Source organism: Oncorhynchus masou, chromosome 1, assembly GCF_036934945.1.
Source record: "Oncorhynchus masou masou isolate Uvic2021 chromosome 1, UVic_Omas_1.1, whole genome shotgun sequence".
Taxonomy (NCBI): domain Eukaryota; kingdom Metazoa; phylum Chordata; class Actinopteri; order Salmoniformes; family Salmonidae; genus Oncorhynchus; species Oncorhynchus masou.
In genome coordinates this window covers 10,066,529-10,085,289 of record NC_088212.1, presented here as the reverse complement: position 1 = coordinate 10,085,289, position 18,761 = coordinate 10,066,529, and the positions used below count along the sequence as shown (strand labels likewise).

The 18,761-nt window shown below is 41.6% G+C and overlaps 1 protein-coding gene across 3 annotated transcripts in view; it reads right to left on the bottom strand.

Moving 5' to 3' along the window:
* The window catches only part of LOC135546065 (pikachurin), a 42,995-nt gene extending 24,557 nt beyond the window's left edge, over nt 1-18,438 (bottom strand). For 2 of the 3 annotated variants that reach the window (XM_064974225.1, XM_064974392.1), the window contains exons 1-6: nt 18,333-18,438; nt 11,916-12,025; nt 8,557-8,643; nt 7,411-7,437; nt 5,105-5,222; nt 1,679-1,814 (exon numbers count right to left, since the gene is read on the bottom strand). In XM_064974225.1, the coding sequence (XP_064830297.1) occupies nt 1,679-1,814; nt 5,105-5,222; nt 7,411-7,437; nt 8,557-8,643; nt 11,916-12,025; nt 18,333-18,438 (584 nt within the window). Of the gene's footprint in view, nt 1-1,678; nt 1,815-5,104; nt 5,223-7,410; nt 7,438-8,556; nt 8,644-11,915; nt 12,026-18,312 lie in introns of all 3 variants that reach the window. The other variant, XM_064974308.1, reaches the window with a different exon arrangement.
* Between the last annotated feature and the right edge of the window lie 323 nt (nt 18,439-18,761).

Here is an 18,761-nt window from a genome sequence, read left to right as displayed (position 1 = left end):
AAAATCAAATCTAGACTTACCCAAACTTACCCTCGTAAAACTGACTAACCTACCGATCCTCGAATTGGCGATGTCATCTACAAAATAGCTTCCAATACTCTACTCAGCAAACTGGATGCAGACTAATTTTTTTTTTTTTTTTTACCTTTATTTAACCAGGCAAGTCAGTTAAGAACAAATTCTTATTTTCAATGACGGCCTGGGAACAGTGGGTTAACTGCCTGTTCAGGGGCAGAACGACAGATTTGTACCTTGTCAGCTCGGGGTTTGAACTTGCGACCTTCCAGTTACTAGTCCAACGCTCTAACAACTAGGCTACCCTGCCGCCCTATCACAGTGCCATCCGTTTTGTTACCAAAGCGCCTTATACCACCCACCACTGCGACCTGTATGCGCTAGTCGGCTGGCCCTCGCTACATATTCTTCGCCAGACCCACTGGCTCCAGGTCGTCTATAAGTCTATGCTAGGTAAAGATCCGCCTTATATCAGCTCACTGGTCACGATAACAACACCCACCCGTAGCACACAATCCAGCAGGTATACTGTATCTTACTGGTCATCCCCAAAGCCAATTCCTCCTTTGGCCGCCTTTCCTTCCAGTTCTCTGCTGCCAGTGACTGGAACGAATTGCAAAAATCGCTGAAGCTGGAGACTTACATTTCCCAAACTAACTTTAAACATCAGCTATCTGAGCAGCTAACCGATCACTGCAGCTGTACATAGTCCATCTGTAAATAGCCCACCCAACCTCATCCCCATATTGTTTCTATTTACTCTGCAGCTCTTTTGCACACCAGTATCACTACTTACACACCATCATCTGTTCATCATCTGCTCATCTATCACTCCAGTGTTAATCTGCTAAATTGTAATTACTTTGCTACTATGGCCTATTTATTGCCTACCTCCTCACGCCATTTGCACACACTGTATATAGACTTTCTTTTTTTTCTATTGTGTTGACTATACGCTTGTTTATTCCATGTAACTCTGTGTTGTTGTTTCTGTCGCACTGCTTTGCTTTATCTTGGCCAGGTCGCAGTTGTAAATGAGAACTTGTTCTCAACTAGCTTACCTGGTTAAATAAAGGTGAAATAAAAATAAAATTAAAATAACTGTGCCAATTGTGCGCCGCCCCATGGGTCTCCCGGTTGCGGCCGGCTGCACAGAACCTGGACTCGAAATCAGACTCTCTAGTCGCACAGCTAGCACTGATGCAGTGCCTTAGACCACTGCGCCACTCGGGAGGCCGGAGGGGTTTTCAGAGGTTGACACAGTAGTGGCAAGGAATCTTTCGGGTACTGACATAAATAAACCTTGTTGTCATTTTGGATATTCTTAAGATATTTACTTGGATGTACACTAAAACAGACCACATCTAGGCACATCTGGGCTCCCGAGTGGCGCAGCAGTCTAAGGCACTACATCTCAGTGCAATAGGCGTCCCTACAGTCCCTGGCTGTATCACATCCTGCCGTGATTGGGAGTCCCATAAGGTGGCGCACAATTGGCCCAGCGTCGTTAGGAGAGGGTTTGGCCGGGGTAGGCCGTCATTGTAAATAAGAATTTGATCTTAACTGACTTGCCTAGTTAAATAAAGGTTAAAGAAAAAAGTAGAAGACTGACTAGAATTGTTTACCGCTAAGCGTAAGCTAAATAGTCACTGTATAAACGTACCTGATGTAAGCAACAAGAAAGTGTAGAACTGGTGCACTTCCCTCACTCTCACCCTGTGTCCATGACAACGCAAGCTCTGTGTCCGATACGGCCACGACACTGGGCTGTGTGGGAGGGGACGGAGGCATACACATCTCTGCGGATGGGAAAGAACAACTCTGTCATGTGACATTTAAATGTCCCGCTGAACTCAATGTAAGATCATGCTCGATGTACAAAGTTAAATAAATTCATCCTTGAGGGGGAATTACAAGGAAGGAAACAATAAACAACAACATGACAACAGGAAGAAAATGAATATACCACCACATCCTGTATACCATACATGATATTAATATACCACCACATACTGTATACCATACATGATAGTAATATAGCACAACATACTGTATACCATACATGATAGTAATATACCACCACATCCTGTATACCATACATTATATTAATATAGCACAACATACTGTATACCATACATGATATTAATATAGCACAACATACTGTATACCATACATGATATTAATATAGCACAACATACTGTATACCATACATGATATTAATATAGCACAACATACTGTATACCATACATGATATTAATATAGCACAACATACTGTATACCATACATGATATTAATATAGCACAACATACTGTATACCATACATGATATTAATATAGCACAACATACTGTATACCATACATGATATTAATATAGCACAACATACTGTATACCATACATGATATTAATATAGCACAACATACTGTATACCATACATGATATTAATATAGCACAACATACTGTATACCATACATGATAGTAATATACGCAACATACTGTATACCATACATGATATTAATATAGCACAACAACTGTATACAACAAAAATATAGCATAACATACTGTATACCATATGATATTAACATAGCATCCAACTGTATAAAATGATATTTCTATATACAACATACTGTATACCATACATGATAGTAATTATTCACAGAATACTGTATACCATACATGATATTAATTACACACAATAATGTATAAGGTGTAAAAGGATCTTAGTTGACACTAAAAGGGTTTCTGTTTTTTCTGCAAAAACAACATGACAGAAATGACAGATTTTTCAGGGATCCAACTTATAAAATGTATATTTCTTATATATTCCTTGGGAACCACTGCATTAGCATTACACATCAAAATCAAATCCCATCTTATTGGTCACATACACATAATGTTAAGGATGTTAAAGGTCACATACACATGGTTAAAAGGATGTTAAAAAAAGATGACATACAGATTTTCTCAAAAAATGACAGACCTCATTTGAGTTTCAGACCCCACGTTTGGGAACCACTGCATTAGCACATACACATCAAAATCAAACCCCATCTTATTGGTCACATACACATGGTTAGCGGATGTTACTGGTCACATACACATCAAAATCAAATCACATCTTATTGGTCACATACACATGGTTAGCGGATGTTATTGGGCCACATACACATGGTTAGCGGATGTTATTGGGCCACATACACATGGTTAGCAGATGTTATTGGGCCACATACACATGGTTAGTGGATGTTATTGGGCCACATACACATGGTTAGCGGATGTTACTGGTCACATACACATGGTTAGCGGATGTTACTGGTCACATACACATGGTTAGCGGATGTTACTGGTCACATACACATGGTTAGCGGATGTTACTGGTCACATACACATGGTTAGCGGATGTTACTGGTCACATACACATCAAAATCAAATCACATCTTATTGGTCACATACACATGGTTAGTGGATGTTACTGGTCACATACACATGGTTAGCGGATGTTACTGGTCACATACACATGGTTAGGGAATGTTACTGGTCACATACACATGGTTAGCGGATGTTACTGGTCACATACACATGGTTAGCGGATGTTACTGGTCACATACACATGGTTAGCGGATGTTACTGGTCACATACACATGGTTAGCGGATGTTACTGGTCACATATTCATGGTTAGCGGATGTTATTGGTCAAATACACATGGTTAGCGGATGTTACTGGTCACATACACATGGTTAGCGGATGTTACTGGTCATATACACATGGTTAGCGGATGTTACTGGTCACAAACACATGGTTAGGGAATGTTACTGGTCACATACACATGGTTAGCGGATGTTACTGGTCACATACACATGGTTAGCGGATGTTACTGGTCACATACACATGGTTAGCGGATGTTACTGGTCACATACACATGGTTAGCGGATGTTACTGGTCACATACACATGGTTAGCGGATGTTACTGGTCACATACACATGGTTAGCGGATGTTATTGGGCCACATACACATGGTTAGCGGATGTTATTGGTCACATACACATGGTTAGCGGATGTTATTGGTCACATACACATGGTTAGCGGATGTTATTGGTCACATACACATGGTTAGCGGATGTTATTGGTCACATACACATGGTTAGCGGATGTTACTGGTCACATACACATGGTTAGCGGATGTTATTGGTCACATACACATGGTTAGCGGATGTTATTGGTCACATACACATGGTTAGCGGATGTTATTGGTCACATACACATGGTTAGCGGATGTTATTGGGCCACATACACATGGTTAGCAGATGTTATTGGGCCACATACACATGGTTAGTGGATGTTATTGGGCCACATACACATGGTTAGCGGATGTTATTGGGCCACATACACATGGTTAGCGGATGTTATTGGTCACATACACATGGTTAGCGGATGTTACTGGTCACATGGTTAGCGGATGTTACTGGTCACATATTCATGGTTAGCGGATGTTATTGGTCACATACACATGGTTAGCGGATGTTATTGGTCACATACACATGGTTAGCGGATGTTATTGGTCACATACACATGGTTAGTGGATGTTATTGGTCACATACACATGGTTAGCGGATGTTACTGGTCACATATTCATGGTTAGCGGATGGTATTGGTCACATACACATGGTTAGCGGATGTTATTGGTCACATACACATGGTTAGCGGATGTTACTGGTCACATACACATGGTTAGCGGATGGTATTGGGCCACATACACAGGGTTAGCAGATGTTATTGGGCCACATACACATGGTTAGCAGATGTTATTGATCACATACACATGGTTATCAAATGTTATTGCGAGTGTAGTGAAATGCTTGTGCTTCTAGATCCGACAGCGCAGCAGTATCTAACAGGTAATATCTAACAAATTCCACAACAAAACCTAATACACACAATCAAGTAAAGGAATGGGATAAGAATATATAAATATAACATATATGGATAAGCAGTGACAGCACACCTCAGACAGGTCTAGCTTGTAGAGTAAAAAAAATACAGCACAGTATTGTGGTCACCTTTGCTGTCACCTCTGCTGTCACCCTTGATTACCTTGTGAAGAAGTGCTGATGTCCCTGGGCATGCTAGGTCGGCCCTCGCCTGCCCATCCATACGCACCAACACTAACTCTGTACTGGGTGGCAACTTTAAGGTTACCAATGTCCACATCCTAGGAGAAAGGGTGCGAGAGAGTGAGAGAGTGAGAGAGTGAGAGAGTGCATAGTAAGCTTGTCTGCTCTGAAACTTCCATTCACACACAGCACCAGTCAAAAGTTTGGACACACCTACTCTTTCAACGGTTATCTTTATTTTTGCCATTTTCTACATTGTAGAATAATAGTGAAGACATGAAAACTATGAAATAACACACATGGAATCATTTAGTAACCAAAAAAGTGTTAAACAAATAAAATATATATTTTAGATTCTTCAAAGTAGAATGCATACTCTTTGTCACGTCTGCTCCTGGCGCTCGGGGGCGTCAGGTTGCCCTGCATCCGCCTACCTCGCTGCAGCGGGATTGACAGGTGTCTTGCCACAGCCGGATTGTCTGGCTTCCATGTCTCAGCCGGCTCGCCAGGCTCTCACGCTCATGCCGGTTTGTTGGGCTCCCACGCCCCAACCGGCTTGCCCAGCGCCCATGTCTCGGCCGGTTCACCCGGGTGGAATGCCGAGTGGCGCCCCAAGAGGGGGGGTTACTGTCACCTCTGCTCCCGCTATTCCCTCTTCCCTGGTGCCAGGCTGCCCTGCATCACACACTCCTTCCATCCATTACGCACACCTGCCTTCCCTCATAATGAGCATCAGCGATATTGGACCTGGACTCAATTAACATCTGTTTATTTCCTCCCCTATATTTGTCAGTTCCCCAGCTCTGTTCTCCGCTGTTGCATTGTATTGTTTTTGTCTTTAGTTTTAGTTTGCTGACGCTGTTCCTGTCTTGTTCCATGTTTGTTATTTATTAAGTGTTTTACTCCCCATACCTGCTTCGTCTTTCCAGCGTCATTCCATGTGACACTCTTGGCATTCTCTCAACCAGCTTCACCTGGAATGCTTTTCCAACAATCTTGAAGGAGTTCCCACATATGCTTAGTACTTATTGGCTTATTTTCCTTTACTCCGTGGTCCAACTCATCCCAAACCATCTCAATTGGGTTGAGGTTGGGTGATTGTGGAGGCCAGGTCATCTGATGCAGCACTCCATCACTCTCCTCCTTGGTCAAATAGCCCTTACACAGCCTGGAGGTGTGTTGGGTCATTGTCCTATTGAAAAACAAATTATAGTCCCACTAAGCGTAAACCAGATGGGATGGAATATCGCTGCAGAATGCTGTGGTAGCCATGCTGGTTAAGTGTGCCTTGAATTCTAAATAAATCACTGACAGTGTCACCAGCAAAGCACCATCACACCTCCTCCTCCATGCTTCATGGTGGGAACCAGATTTCCAAAGGACAGAAGTCTTATTGTTATTATTATTATTGGTGTCCTTTAGTAGTGGTTTCTTTGCTGCAATTTGATCATGAAGGCCTGATTCACGCAGTGTCAGTTGATGTTGAGATGTGTCTGCTACTTGAACTCTGTGAAGCATTAATTTGGACTGCAATTTCTGAGGCTGGTAACTCTAATGAACTTATCCTCTGTAGCAGAGGTAACTCTGGGTCTTCCTTTCCTGTGGCGGTCCTCATGAGAGCCAGTTTCATCATAACGCTTGATGGTTTTTGCAACTGCATTTGAAGAAACTTTAAAAGTTCTGAAATTTCCCCGATTGACTGACCTTCATGTCTTAAAGTAATGATGGACTATAGTTTCTCTTTGCTTATTTGAGCTGTTCTTGCCATAATATGGACTTGGTCTTTTACCAAATAGGGCTATCTTCTGTATACCAACCCTACCTTGTCACAACGCAATTGATTGGATCAAATGCATTAAGAAGGAAAGAAATTTCACAAATTAACAAGGCACACCTGTTAATTGAAATCCATTCCAGGTGACTACCTCATGAAGCTGGTTGAGAGAATGCCAAGAGTGTGCAAAGCTGTCATCAAGGCAAAGGGTTGCTACTTTGAAGAATCTCAAATATAAATATATTTTGATTTGTTCAACACTTTTTGATTACTACATGATTCCATATGTGTTATTTCATAGTTTTGATGTCTTCACTATTATTCTACAATGTAGAAAATAGTACAAATAAAGAAAAACACTTGAATGAGTAGGTGTGTCCAAACTTTTTACTGGTACTGTACATACAAAGACTGTGGATAAGATTATATTAGACAACAATTATGTAACTTTAAAGTTTTACACTCAAATATGTTTGGCACAAGTAGCACAGTTCTGTCTGAATACTACTTACAAAACTTGCTTGTCCATCCAATTGCCCCTAAGAGAGAATAAGAGCCAAAATAATAAATAAGTAATTATGTTGGATTAAGTAGGATAAAACAGTCAACTATTTGTTTTCCAAGAAACACTATGTGACCTCCTCAAAACGGATTTAAAAAACGTATACTTTTAAAAGAATTCCACCAGATGCCTGGTGGGACTAGTAACCGAAAGGTTGCAAGTTCGAATCCCCGAGCTGACAAGGTACAAATCTGTCGTTCTGCCCCTGAACAGGCAGTTAACCCACTGTTCCTAGGCCGTCATTGAAAATAAGAATTTGTTCTTAACTGACTAAAGGTAAAATGAAAATAAAATAAATAAAATCTACTTCTATCACCCATGTATTTGTTCAATTACTGTAAGGACAAGTCCATACTGTTATGGTTACTGTAAGGACAAGTCCATACTGTTATGTTACTGTAAGGACACGTCCATACTGTTATGGTTACTGTAAGGACACGTCCATACTGTTATGGTTACTGTAAGGACATGTCCATACTGTTATGGTTACTGTAAGGACAAGTCCATACTGTTATGGTTACTGTAAGGACATGTCCACCATACTGTTACTGTAAGGACAAGTCCATACTGTTATGGTTACTGTAAGGACAAGTCCATACTGTTATGGTTACTGTAAGGACATGTCCATACTGTTATGGTTACTGTAAGGACATGTCCATACTGTTATGGTTACTGTAAGGACAAGTCCACCTTATGGTTACTGTAAGGACATGTCCACCATACTGTTACTGTAAGGACATGTCCATACTGTTATGGTTACTGTAAGGACATGTCCATACTGTTATGGTTACTGTAAGGACATGTCCATACTGTTATGGTTACTGTAAGGACATGTCCACACTGTTATGGTTACTGTAAGGACATGTCCATACTGTTATGGTTACTGTAAGGACATGTCCACACTGTTATGGTTACTGTAAGGACAAGTCCATACTGTTATGGTTACTGTAAGGACATGTCCATACTGTTATGGTTACTGTAAGGACAAGTCCATACTGTTATGGTTACTGTAAGGACATGTCCACACTGTTATGTCCATACATATACAGCTAACAGTATCACTGCCATCACTCTGAGGAGAGGACACGTTACTTACGGTGGTCAGCATGTCCAGACTGAGAGGCACCTCCAGCGTCACGGCAGTACTCACTGGCCGACTGTTCCTCATCTCTGTGTAGAACACCTGACAAACACACACATACACACGAACGCACACACACACACACACAGCCTGGGTTCAAGATTGTGCAGTATACTATCGTCAGGCTTAGAAAATGTACAAGGTGGCAACAAGGTGAAGTGCCCTTCTGTGAAGTGGAGGGAAAGGTAAGTGGGGTAGTGTATGGCAGAGGGTGTGTGTGTGTGTGTGTGTGTGTGTGTGTGTGTGTGTGTGTGTGTGTGTGTGTGTGTGTGTGTGTGTGTGTGTGTGTGTGTGTGTGTGTGTGTGTGTGTGTGTGTGTGTGCACGTGAATGGCATGTATGCAGGTGTGTGTGTGCATGTACTTGTGTGTGTACAGGTGTGTGTGTTTGTTTGTGTGTGTAAATGTGTGTGTACGTGTCTCACAGCTGAAGCCTGGGTCCAGTACAATAAACTTCACTTTACGTGAATGAGGAGCAGAAATATAACCCTGTCCTCTCTTTATGTGAATGAGGAGCAAAAATAGTATCCTCTCTTCTCTTTATGAAGAAACAGGAGCATCAATGCTTCTTGATCCACGATGGTAATGAGGCCTTAGCTGACGTTCACCACAAGGTCATCAGACTGCTGTCAAATAAGAGACACGGTGTGTCCCAAATGGCACACTATTCCCGACTTAGTGTACTACTTTGAGTAGTGATGGGGGGGGAAACATCGATACAGTTACATATCACAATGTTAAGTGTTGATTTGTAAAAAATGATATAGACACACTGAACACACAGATCCATAGATTATGGCCTAATGAATTGATTTTAATTGACTGAATCCTTTATATGAACTTTAACTCAGTGAAATCTTTGAAATTGATGCATGTTGGTTTATATGTTTGTTCAGTGTATATACAGTTAATTCGGAAAGTATTCAGACACATTGACTTTTCCCCCATTTTGTTACGTTACAGCCTTATTCTAAAATGTATTAAATCATTTTTTTCCCTCATCAATCTACACACAATACCCCATAATGACATCACAATACCCCATAATGACATCACAATACCCCATAATGACATCACAATACCCCATAATGACAAAGCAAAATCGTTTGCTAATTTATAAAAAAAAAAAAATGAAAAATGACATTTACATAAAAATTCAGACCCTTTACTCGTACTTTGTTGAAGCACATTTGGCAGCGATTACAGCCTCAAATCTTCTTGAGTATGATGCTACAAGCTTGACAGACCTGTATTTGGGGAGTTTTTCCCATTCTTCTCTGCAGATCCTCTCAAGCTCTGTCAGGTTGTACGGGGAGTGTTGCTGCACAGCTATTTTCAGGTCTCTCCAGAGATGTTCTATCAGGTTCAAGACCAGGCTGGGCCACTCAGGGACATTCAGAGACTTGTGCCGAAGCCACTCCTGCATTGTCTTGGCTGTGTGTTTAGGGTCATTGTCCTGTTGGAAGGTGAACCTTCACCCCAGTTTGAGGTCCTGAGTGCTTTGGAGCAGGTTTTCATCAAGGATCTCTCTGTACTTTGCTCCGTTCATCTTTGCCTCGACCCTGACTAGCTACCAGTCCCTGCCGCTGAAAAACACCCCACAGCATGATGCTGCCACCACCGTGCTTCACCATTCGGATGGTGCCAGGATTCCTCCAGACGTGACGCTTGGCATTCAGGACAAAGAGTTCAATCTTTGTTTCATCAGACCAGACAATCTTGTAGTGAGTCCTTTAGGTGCCTTTCAGCAAACTCCAAGCAGACTGTCATGGGCCTTTTACTGGGAAGTGTGTTCCGTCTGGCCTCTCAACCATAAAGGCCTGATTGGTGGAGTGATGCAGAGATGGTTGTCCTTCTGGAAGGGTCTCCCATCTCCACAGAGGAACTCTAGAGCTCTATCAGAGTGACCATCAGGTTCTTGGTCACCTCCCTGACCAAGGCCCTTCTCCCCTGATTGCTCAGTTTGGCCGGGCGGCCAGCTCTAGGATGAGTCTTGGTTGTTCCAAACTTATGCCACTGTGTTCTTGGGAACCTGCTGCAGACATGTTTTGGTACCCTTCCCCAGATCTGTGCCTCAAAAGAATCCTCTCTCAGAGCTCTACGAACAATTCCTTTGACCTGATGGCTTGGTTTTTGCTCTGACATGCACTGCCAACTGTGGGACCTTATATAGACAGGTGTGTGCCTTTCCAAATCATCATGTCCAATCAATATAATTTACCACAGGTGGATTTCCATCAGGTTGTAGAAAAATCTGAAGTATGATCAATGGAAACAGAATGTTCCTCAGCTCAATTTGAGTCTCAGGGTCTAAACACATATTATTATTTCACTGTTTTATTTTTATTCAATTTTATAAAATGAGCTTTGTCATTATTGGGTATTGTGTGTAGATTGCTGAGGAATTTTTATTTATTTAATCCATTTTAGAATAATAAAAAGTTAAACGGCACTGGATATATGTTTTTTTTTGTTGCTAGGTAGCGTTAGCAAGAGCTAGTAGGCTGTACCTACACCTAAACCTACACCTATATTTTTGATCCTGTAGCATGTTATCCATCTTCTTTTTAAATAGTGAGCCAATATGTCTTTTATTTCCGTGAGTGCTCCGTGACTAATCAAAACTCATGTTCACATGGTCTCTCTGCAGCAGACATCCACCACCGTGCTTATTATGGAAAGGGGGATACCTAGTCAGTTCTACAACTGAATGCATTCAACTGAAATGTGTCTTCTGCATTTAACCCTGAATCAGAGAGGTGCGGGAGGCTGCCTTAATCGACATCCACGTTTTCCCGGTACATATAGTGAGCAATATGTTTGGAACATCAAATCGCAATAAAATCACAGTATCGAATCACAATACGTATAGAATCATGAGAATCGCAATACATATCATATCGGTACCTAAGTATCGTGAGATCCCGGGCAATTCCCAGCCCTACTTTTGACCAGGGCCCAGAGGGCTCTGGTCCAAAGTAGTGTACTATAAAGGGAACATGATGCCATTTGGAATATATCCATTCACACAGTTGCAGATAGAGACAGTTATGCTTGACCTCATATCATGTAACATTAAACAAATAAGTCTGCTTGAAAACATCCATCTGTTCTGGGTAGTGAACTGCACACCACGTTCCATGTACTGTGTATGGTCACGTTCCAGACCCACGACATTGCTGTCGAGCTGATGCGGGTATCAGATTGCAATATCATATGATATGTTAAACCAGGCACTGTGAGATGTGACAGACGACTGCAAAGTGGTCGGCCCGAAACGTGACCACTGTGTCGGTGTATGTAAACCAACTGTTACCTTGTAGCCTGTGATGGTGCTAACATGACGCCGGGGCATCTTCCACCGCACACTGAAGGCTGTGCAGTTCACCATCTCCAACTGGATGTCCAAAGGAGGGCTGAGGCGCTCTGTATGGGACAGGAAATGATGTCATCACAATGGGTCAAAGTGAAGAGGCAATGGGACTCATTAGGCCAAAATACCAGCAACAGTGTGTGAAAACCTTGTGAAGACTTACAGAAAACGTTTGACCTCTGTCAATTGCCAACAAAGGGTATATAACAAAGTATTGAGATAAACTTTTGTTATTGACCAAATAATTATTTTCCACCATAATTTGCAAATAAATTCATCAAAAATCCTACAATGTGATTTTCTGGAATTTTTTTCTCTCATTTTGTCTGTCATAGTGTACCTATGATGAAAATTACAGGCCTCTCTCATCTTTTTAAGTGGGAGAACTTGCACAATTGGTTGCACAATTTGCCCCACTGTAAGAGTGATCTACAACCAATATGTAATCATAAATACAGTACAAATACTGTCCCTCTGTGAATGAGTTCAAGAGTCAAAACGCACACATTCTCTTATAAAAATGATGTGTTTGACTGCCGCAACAGATACAGTGGTAATATTTGACATGACAATGCATCTGCAGACTACCAGAATTTTCAGAAGACCTAATGAATCTCTTCATATAATGCCCTTCTGAGTAAACACCCATAGAATAAAGCTCTCTCTGATGCAAGTCTGGGGTGTGGAAGGGACCACCATAATGGTGTATTCCACATCCCAGACTTCCGAGGTGATTTAATTTATATTTCAGACAGCACCTTTAATAAGGGTTATTGAATGATGACACAAAATATGCATTTGCTCTGTCATGGCTAATAATCACAATCAGCCCCATTCTTCATGGTAAATTCCTTGTGATGCTGATGGTCTCATTGGTCTTTGCCTAATTATTTTCCCTGATGTGAAAGTGTGGAGAGTTAACACTTGTGTCATCAGTATGGCTCCTGAAGAGGACACATAACTGGGTACCCTTTCTGTCTGAATGGATCTCTGAGCGCTGAAATGGAATCCTATTCCCTATATAGTGCACTACTTTTGACCATTTCCCATGGGTAGTGCACTATGTAGGGAATAGGGTGCCATTTTGGGATACAGACAGACCCAGGCAGCCAGAATAAAACACTACATAGTAGATACAGGTACCAAAACTTCCGCTATGACTCACTCGCTGGAACCTAATGTCAGCACTGCACTTAGAACAGACCTTTCCAGAGCAGTGATAAGAGAGGAAGGGAGGGGAGAGGAGAAGAGAGGAGGGGAGGGCAGAGGAGAAGAGAGGAGGAGGAGAGGAGAAGGAGGGGAGAGGAGAAGAGAGGAGGGCAGAGGAGAAGAGAGGAGGGGAGGGGAGTGGAGAAGAGAGGAGGGGAGGGCAGAAGAGAGGAGGGGAGGGCAGAGGAGAAGAGAGGAGGGGAGGGGAGAAGAGAAGAGAGGAGGGAGGGAGGGGGAGGGGAGAGGAGGGAGGGGGGGAGAGGAGAAGAGAGGAGGGCAGAGGAGAAGAGAGGAGGGGAGGGGAGAGGAGAAGAGAGGAGGGGAGGGCAGAGGAGAAGAGAGGAGGGGGGGCAGAGGAGAAGAGAGGAGGGAAGGACAGAGGAGAAGAGAGGAGGGGGGGGCAGAGGAGAAGAGAGGAGGGAAGGGGAAAGGAGAAGAGGGCCAAGCAAGGACAGATTTCCACTGGGGTAAATGTCTGATAGGGAGCAGACCTCCATGGCCAAATGGAAAGGACATGTAGGGAGCCTGCACTGCTCTCTGAGCAGATAATGCAGTATGTGAAGTTGACTTGTTCCTGTCCCCAGGTGCACTTGGGTAGGTCATGTAGAACTGATTCTTAGAATCAAATTTAATAGAATTGAAATTATAGAATAGAATAGAATGCTCATGGATCTCCATGCAGACAGTACATGATGTGATAATGTGGGGGTCTGCAGTAAGATGTAGTGGTTTAGGATAGTTTTTAGGATGTTACAAAGCATTTACCGTTACGTTACAGCAGGACTGTGCAGCGTCTAGGATCAAAAAGACAGTTACGTCACACAAGAGTTTGTCACTCATCATTTTGTTTCCCTTTCCTCAAGCTACTATGTTTTTCTGAAGAAGACTAAAAGGCAACTTTGCAAGCCTTTAAGGCAGGGTTCCCCAACTGGCCATTTGAGGCAGGGTTCCCCAACTTGCCTTTTAAGGCAGGGTTCCCCAACTAGCCTTTTTTGAAGATGGTTCCCCAACGGTCCTTGTAAGGCAGGGTTCCCCAACTGGCCATTTGAGGCAGGGTTCCCCAACTAGCCATTTGAGGCAGGGTTCCCCAACTAGCCTTTATATCTGTTTGGGCTTCTTGCGGTCATTTTGAAGTCTACAAACTATTTGTAATTATGTTGCGGTTCGCTGACCAGCCGCTCAAATAAAAATCGGACAAAAACAGCGGCTGAGTCTAGTGGATGATCCTCTAGCTTTAAGGCTAAATTAGGAAGAGTCCGTCATTTTTCAGATGCCGCTGTACTCCTACACTCTTAAAAAAGGGTTCCAACAGGGTTCTTCAGCTGTCCCCATAGGATAACTATTTTTGGCTCCAGGTAGAATAATTTTGGGTTCATGTAGAACCCTCTGTGCAAAATGGTTCTACCTGGAACCAAAAATAATTCTTCGAGGGGTTCTCCTATGGGGAAAGCCAAAATAATAATTTTAGGTTCTAGATGGCACCTTTTTCTTCTAAGAGTGTCGACTGTGTCTCAAATGGCACACTATTCCCTATGTAGCACTATGTAGCACTATGTAGCGCTATGTAGCGCTATGTAGCGCTATGTAGCACTATGTAGCGCTATGTAGCACTATGTAGCATGTAGCACTATGTAGCACTATGTAGCACTATGTAGCACTATGTAGCACTATGTAGCATGTAGCGCTATGTAGCGCTATGTAGCGCTATGTAGCACTATGTATGTAGCACTATGCACTATGTGTAGCACTATGTAGCACTATGTAGCACTATGTAGCGCTATGTAGCACTATGTAGCACTATGTAGCGCTATGTAGCGCTATGTAGGAAAAAGGGTGCGATTTGGGACGCTGCCCCAGTCTTGTGTTTTAGAGGGGATGTGATTCATGTGGTCACGTCCCTGTCAACCTCCTCGTAGAATGTGATCAGAATGACTGGAAACACACCGCAGAATACACAGACATACAGCAACGCTGCCCGAAAGAGATCAGGATACAAGCTGTGTGTCAGAAACAACTGCTCTGAGTTCTGTCTGCACTACAGGGAGATATAATAGTCTCAATCCAAAAGCCTTAGAGGTCAGGCGGACAGAGCAACACACTATCACAGGAAATAGAGAAAGGCACAGTAGACTAGAACCCAAACTTTGTAGCACTTAATATCCATGAAAGACATATTTGTTGTTGTTGTTGATGAGGGTATGCTCTGATACACTCCTGCTGACCAACATCAGGTCACCAAGCTGTAGTAAAATCAACACACTGCAACATTCTGAATGCTCCTCTATAGTGATAATGATCATTGATGGCCAGTGAGCAAGCCACAAGTTGACAGTTACTAATTGAGATGAATGTCAAATGAATAACTGACTTAAATAACACCTGTGAGGTGTTATAAAAGTAGGCAGGGTTTCTGTATAAGCACTTTGTGACAACTGCTTATGTAAAAAGGGCCTAAGGATAAATACATTGATTGATTGATTGATTTAACAACAGAGTAAGGCACATCCAAGGATGTCGTTCTTTGACTGCAGTAAGAGAGACATTTTAACTTGGTAGTTATTATAGTAGGTCTGGTGCAGTAAGGTTACATCACATTATACAGTAGGTCTGGTGCAGTAAGTTTATATCACATTATACAGTAGGTCTGGTGCAGTAAGTTTACATCCCATTATACAGTAGGTCTGGTGCAGTAAATGTACATTACATTATAGGGTAGGTCTAGTGCAGTACATTTACATCACATTATACAGTAGGTCTGGTGCAGTAAGTTTACATTACACAGTAGGTCTGGTGCAGTAAGTTTAAATTACACAGTAGGTCTGGTGCAGTACGTTTACATCACATTATACAGTAGGTCTGGTTCAGTAAGTTTACATCACATTATACAGTAGGTCTGGTTCAGTAAGTTTACATCACATTATACAGTAGGTCTGGTGCAGTAGGTTTACAATACAATATACAGTAGGTCTGGTGCAGTAAGTTTACATCCCATTATACAGTAGGTCGGGTGCAGTAAATTTACATTACATTATAGGGTAGGTCTAGTGCAGTAAGTTTAAATTACACAGTAGGTCTGGTGCAGTACGTTTACATCACATTATACAGTAGGTCTGGTTCAGTAAGTTTACATCACATTATACAGTAGGTCTGGTTCAGTAAGTTTACATCACATTATACAGTTTACATCACATTATACAGTAGGTCTGGTGCAGTAAGTTTACATCACATTATACAGTAGGTCTGGTGCAGTAAGTTTACATCACATTATACAGTAGGTCTGGTGCAGTAAGTTTACATCACATTATACAGTAGGTCTGGTGCAGTAAGTTTACATTACACAGTAGGTCTGGTGCAGTAAGCTTACATTACACAGTAGGTCTGGTGCAGTAAGTTTACATTACACAGTAGGTCTGGTGCAGTACGTTTACATCACATTATACAGTAGGTCTGGTGCAGTAGGTTTACAATACAATATACAGTAGGTCTGGTGCAGTAAATTTACATCACATTATACAGTAGGTCTGATACAATAAGTTTACATCACATTATACAGTAGATCTGGTGCAGTAAGTTTACATTACACAGTAGGTCTGGTGCAGTAAGTTTACATCACATTATACAGTAGGTCTGGTTCAGTAAGTTTACATCACATTATACAGTAGGTCTGGTGCAGTAGGTTTACAATACAATATACAGTAGGTATGGTGCAGTAAGTTTTCATCACATTATACAGTAGCTCTGGTGCAGTACGTTTACATCACATTATACAGTAGGTCTGGTGCAGTAAGTTTACATCACATTATACAGTAGGTCTGGTGCAGTAAGTTTTGCATTACACAGTAGGTCTCTGGTGCAGTTGGTTTACATTACATTATTCAGTAGGTCTAGTAGGTTGATGCAGTAAGTTTACATTATACAGGTCTGGTGCAGTAGGCTTACATTATACATTATACAGTAGGTCTGGTGCAGTAAGTTTACATCACATTATACAGTAGGTCTGGTGCAGTAAGTTTACATCACATTATACAGTAGGTCTGGTGCAGTAAGTTTACATCACATTATACAGTAGGTCTGGTGCAGTAAGTTTACATCATTATACAGTATGGTCTGGTGCATGATAATGTTTACATCACCTAGTATGATATCTGTATTTACATCACATTATACAGTAGGTCTGGTGCAGTAAGTTTACATCACATTATACAGTATGTCTGGTGCAGTAAGTTTACATCACATTATACAGTAGGTATGGTGCAGTAGGTTTTGCCAGAGTAATATCCGTCACTCTGCAATCATCCCACTTTGTTAATAAGTACAAGAGGGCACATTTTTATGTTTTACGTTTCAAGGGCTGTGCATTTTTTATGGTGCCTGTCATACAGTGGTTAGACAAACTGTAGCTGGTAAGGGATGTGTAAAATAGAGGAAGGGAGGTGTAAGCCTCTGTGTGTGCCCATTTAATAACAAATGCAGCATGTGTGCTCAGCACAGGAGTCTTTGGGTATCCAAAGGTCCTCATGTGGTAAATCAAGGCATACAACATATACACCAAATATACCATATTCCTCTATTCTCTCCTCCACTACTACTCAGTAGAAATTGTGTACTTCTGCAAATCCCCTTCCTTACTGACAGGAACAACATGTGTCTGGCACTTGGTAGCTAGTATGAGAATGCGCCTGCCACCTAGTATGATAATGTGTCTGTCCACCTAGTATGATAATGTGTCTATCACCTAGTATGATAATGTGTCTATCACCTAGTATGATAATGTGTCTATCACCTAGTATGATAATGTGTCTACCTAGTATGATAATGTGTCTATCACCTAGTATGATAATGTGTCTGTCACCTAGTATGATGACACAGACTTGTTTCCGATTAGCGTTATGAGTTTTTTACCATATAGTAATATGGCTAATTGTCCTACTGTATTCCAAAACATGTAACAATTCATGTACTATATGGAAATGACAATCAGAAAATTGGTCATAGTTCCTTTTGATTCTACTGTAAATGATGTAAGCCAAATTAATAATCACAAAATTATAATATGTATGATTTTGTCTTTGATGTTTATTAAAATCAGGAGAAACATCTCTTGACCTAGGCTTACATATCAATCGAAAACATGATCAATAGTCAACTTACCCGATCTTCGAACGTTTGTCCTTTTCGCAGAAAAAGAAACGTTGATCATGCATATTGAAAAAAACAATATATAAAAAACGCTCCTCTGTTTACTGGTAAGCTCCATATCTTTGTCTAAAGTTAAAAAGGTCAAATGGTCATTTTAGGCTACATGCAACAACAAAAAACTCCTTGCGCTTAATTATAAGAACTGACGAGAGACGCAACTGATCAAAGTTTCTGATGACAAAGACAACTAGTCATTCAAAGTTCCTCACAACCTGCTCTCAAAGAATGCAAATGAAAAGGAAATTATGTTTGGAAGGCAACTGAGGTTTGACACGGGTAAGATTGCAAGCTATTAAGATCAGTTGAACGCACCACGAGTTAATGTGACATTGTCGACGCACAAATGGAGACAAGTGTCCTGCGTAAACGTTAAAAAAAATC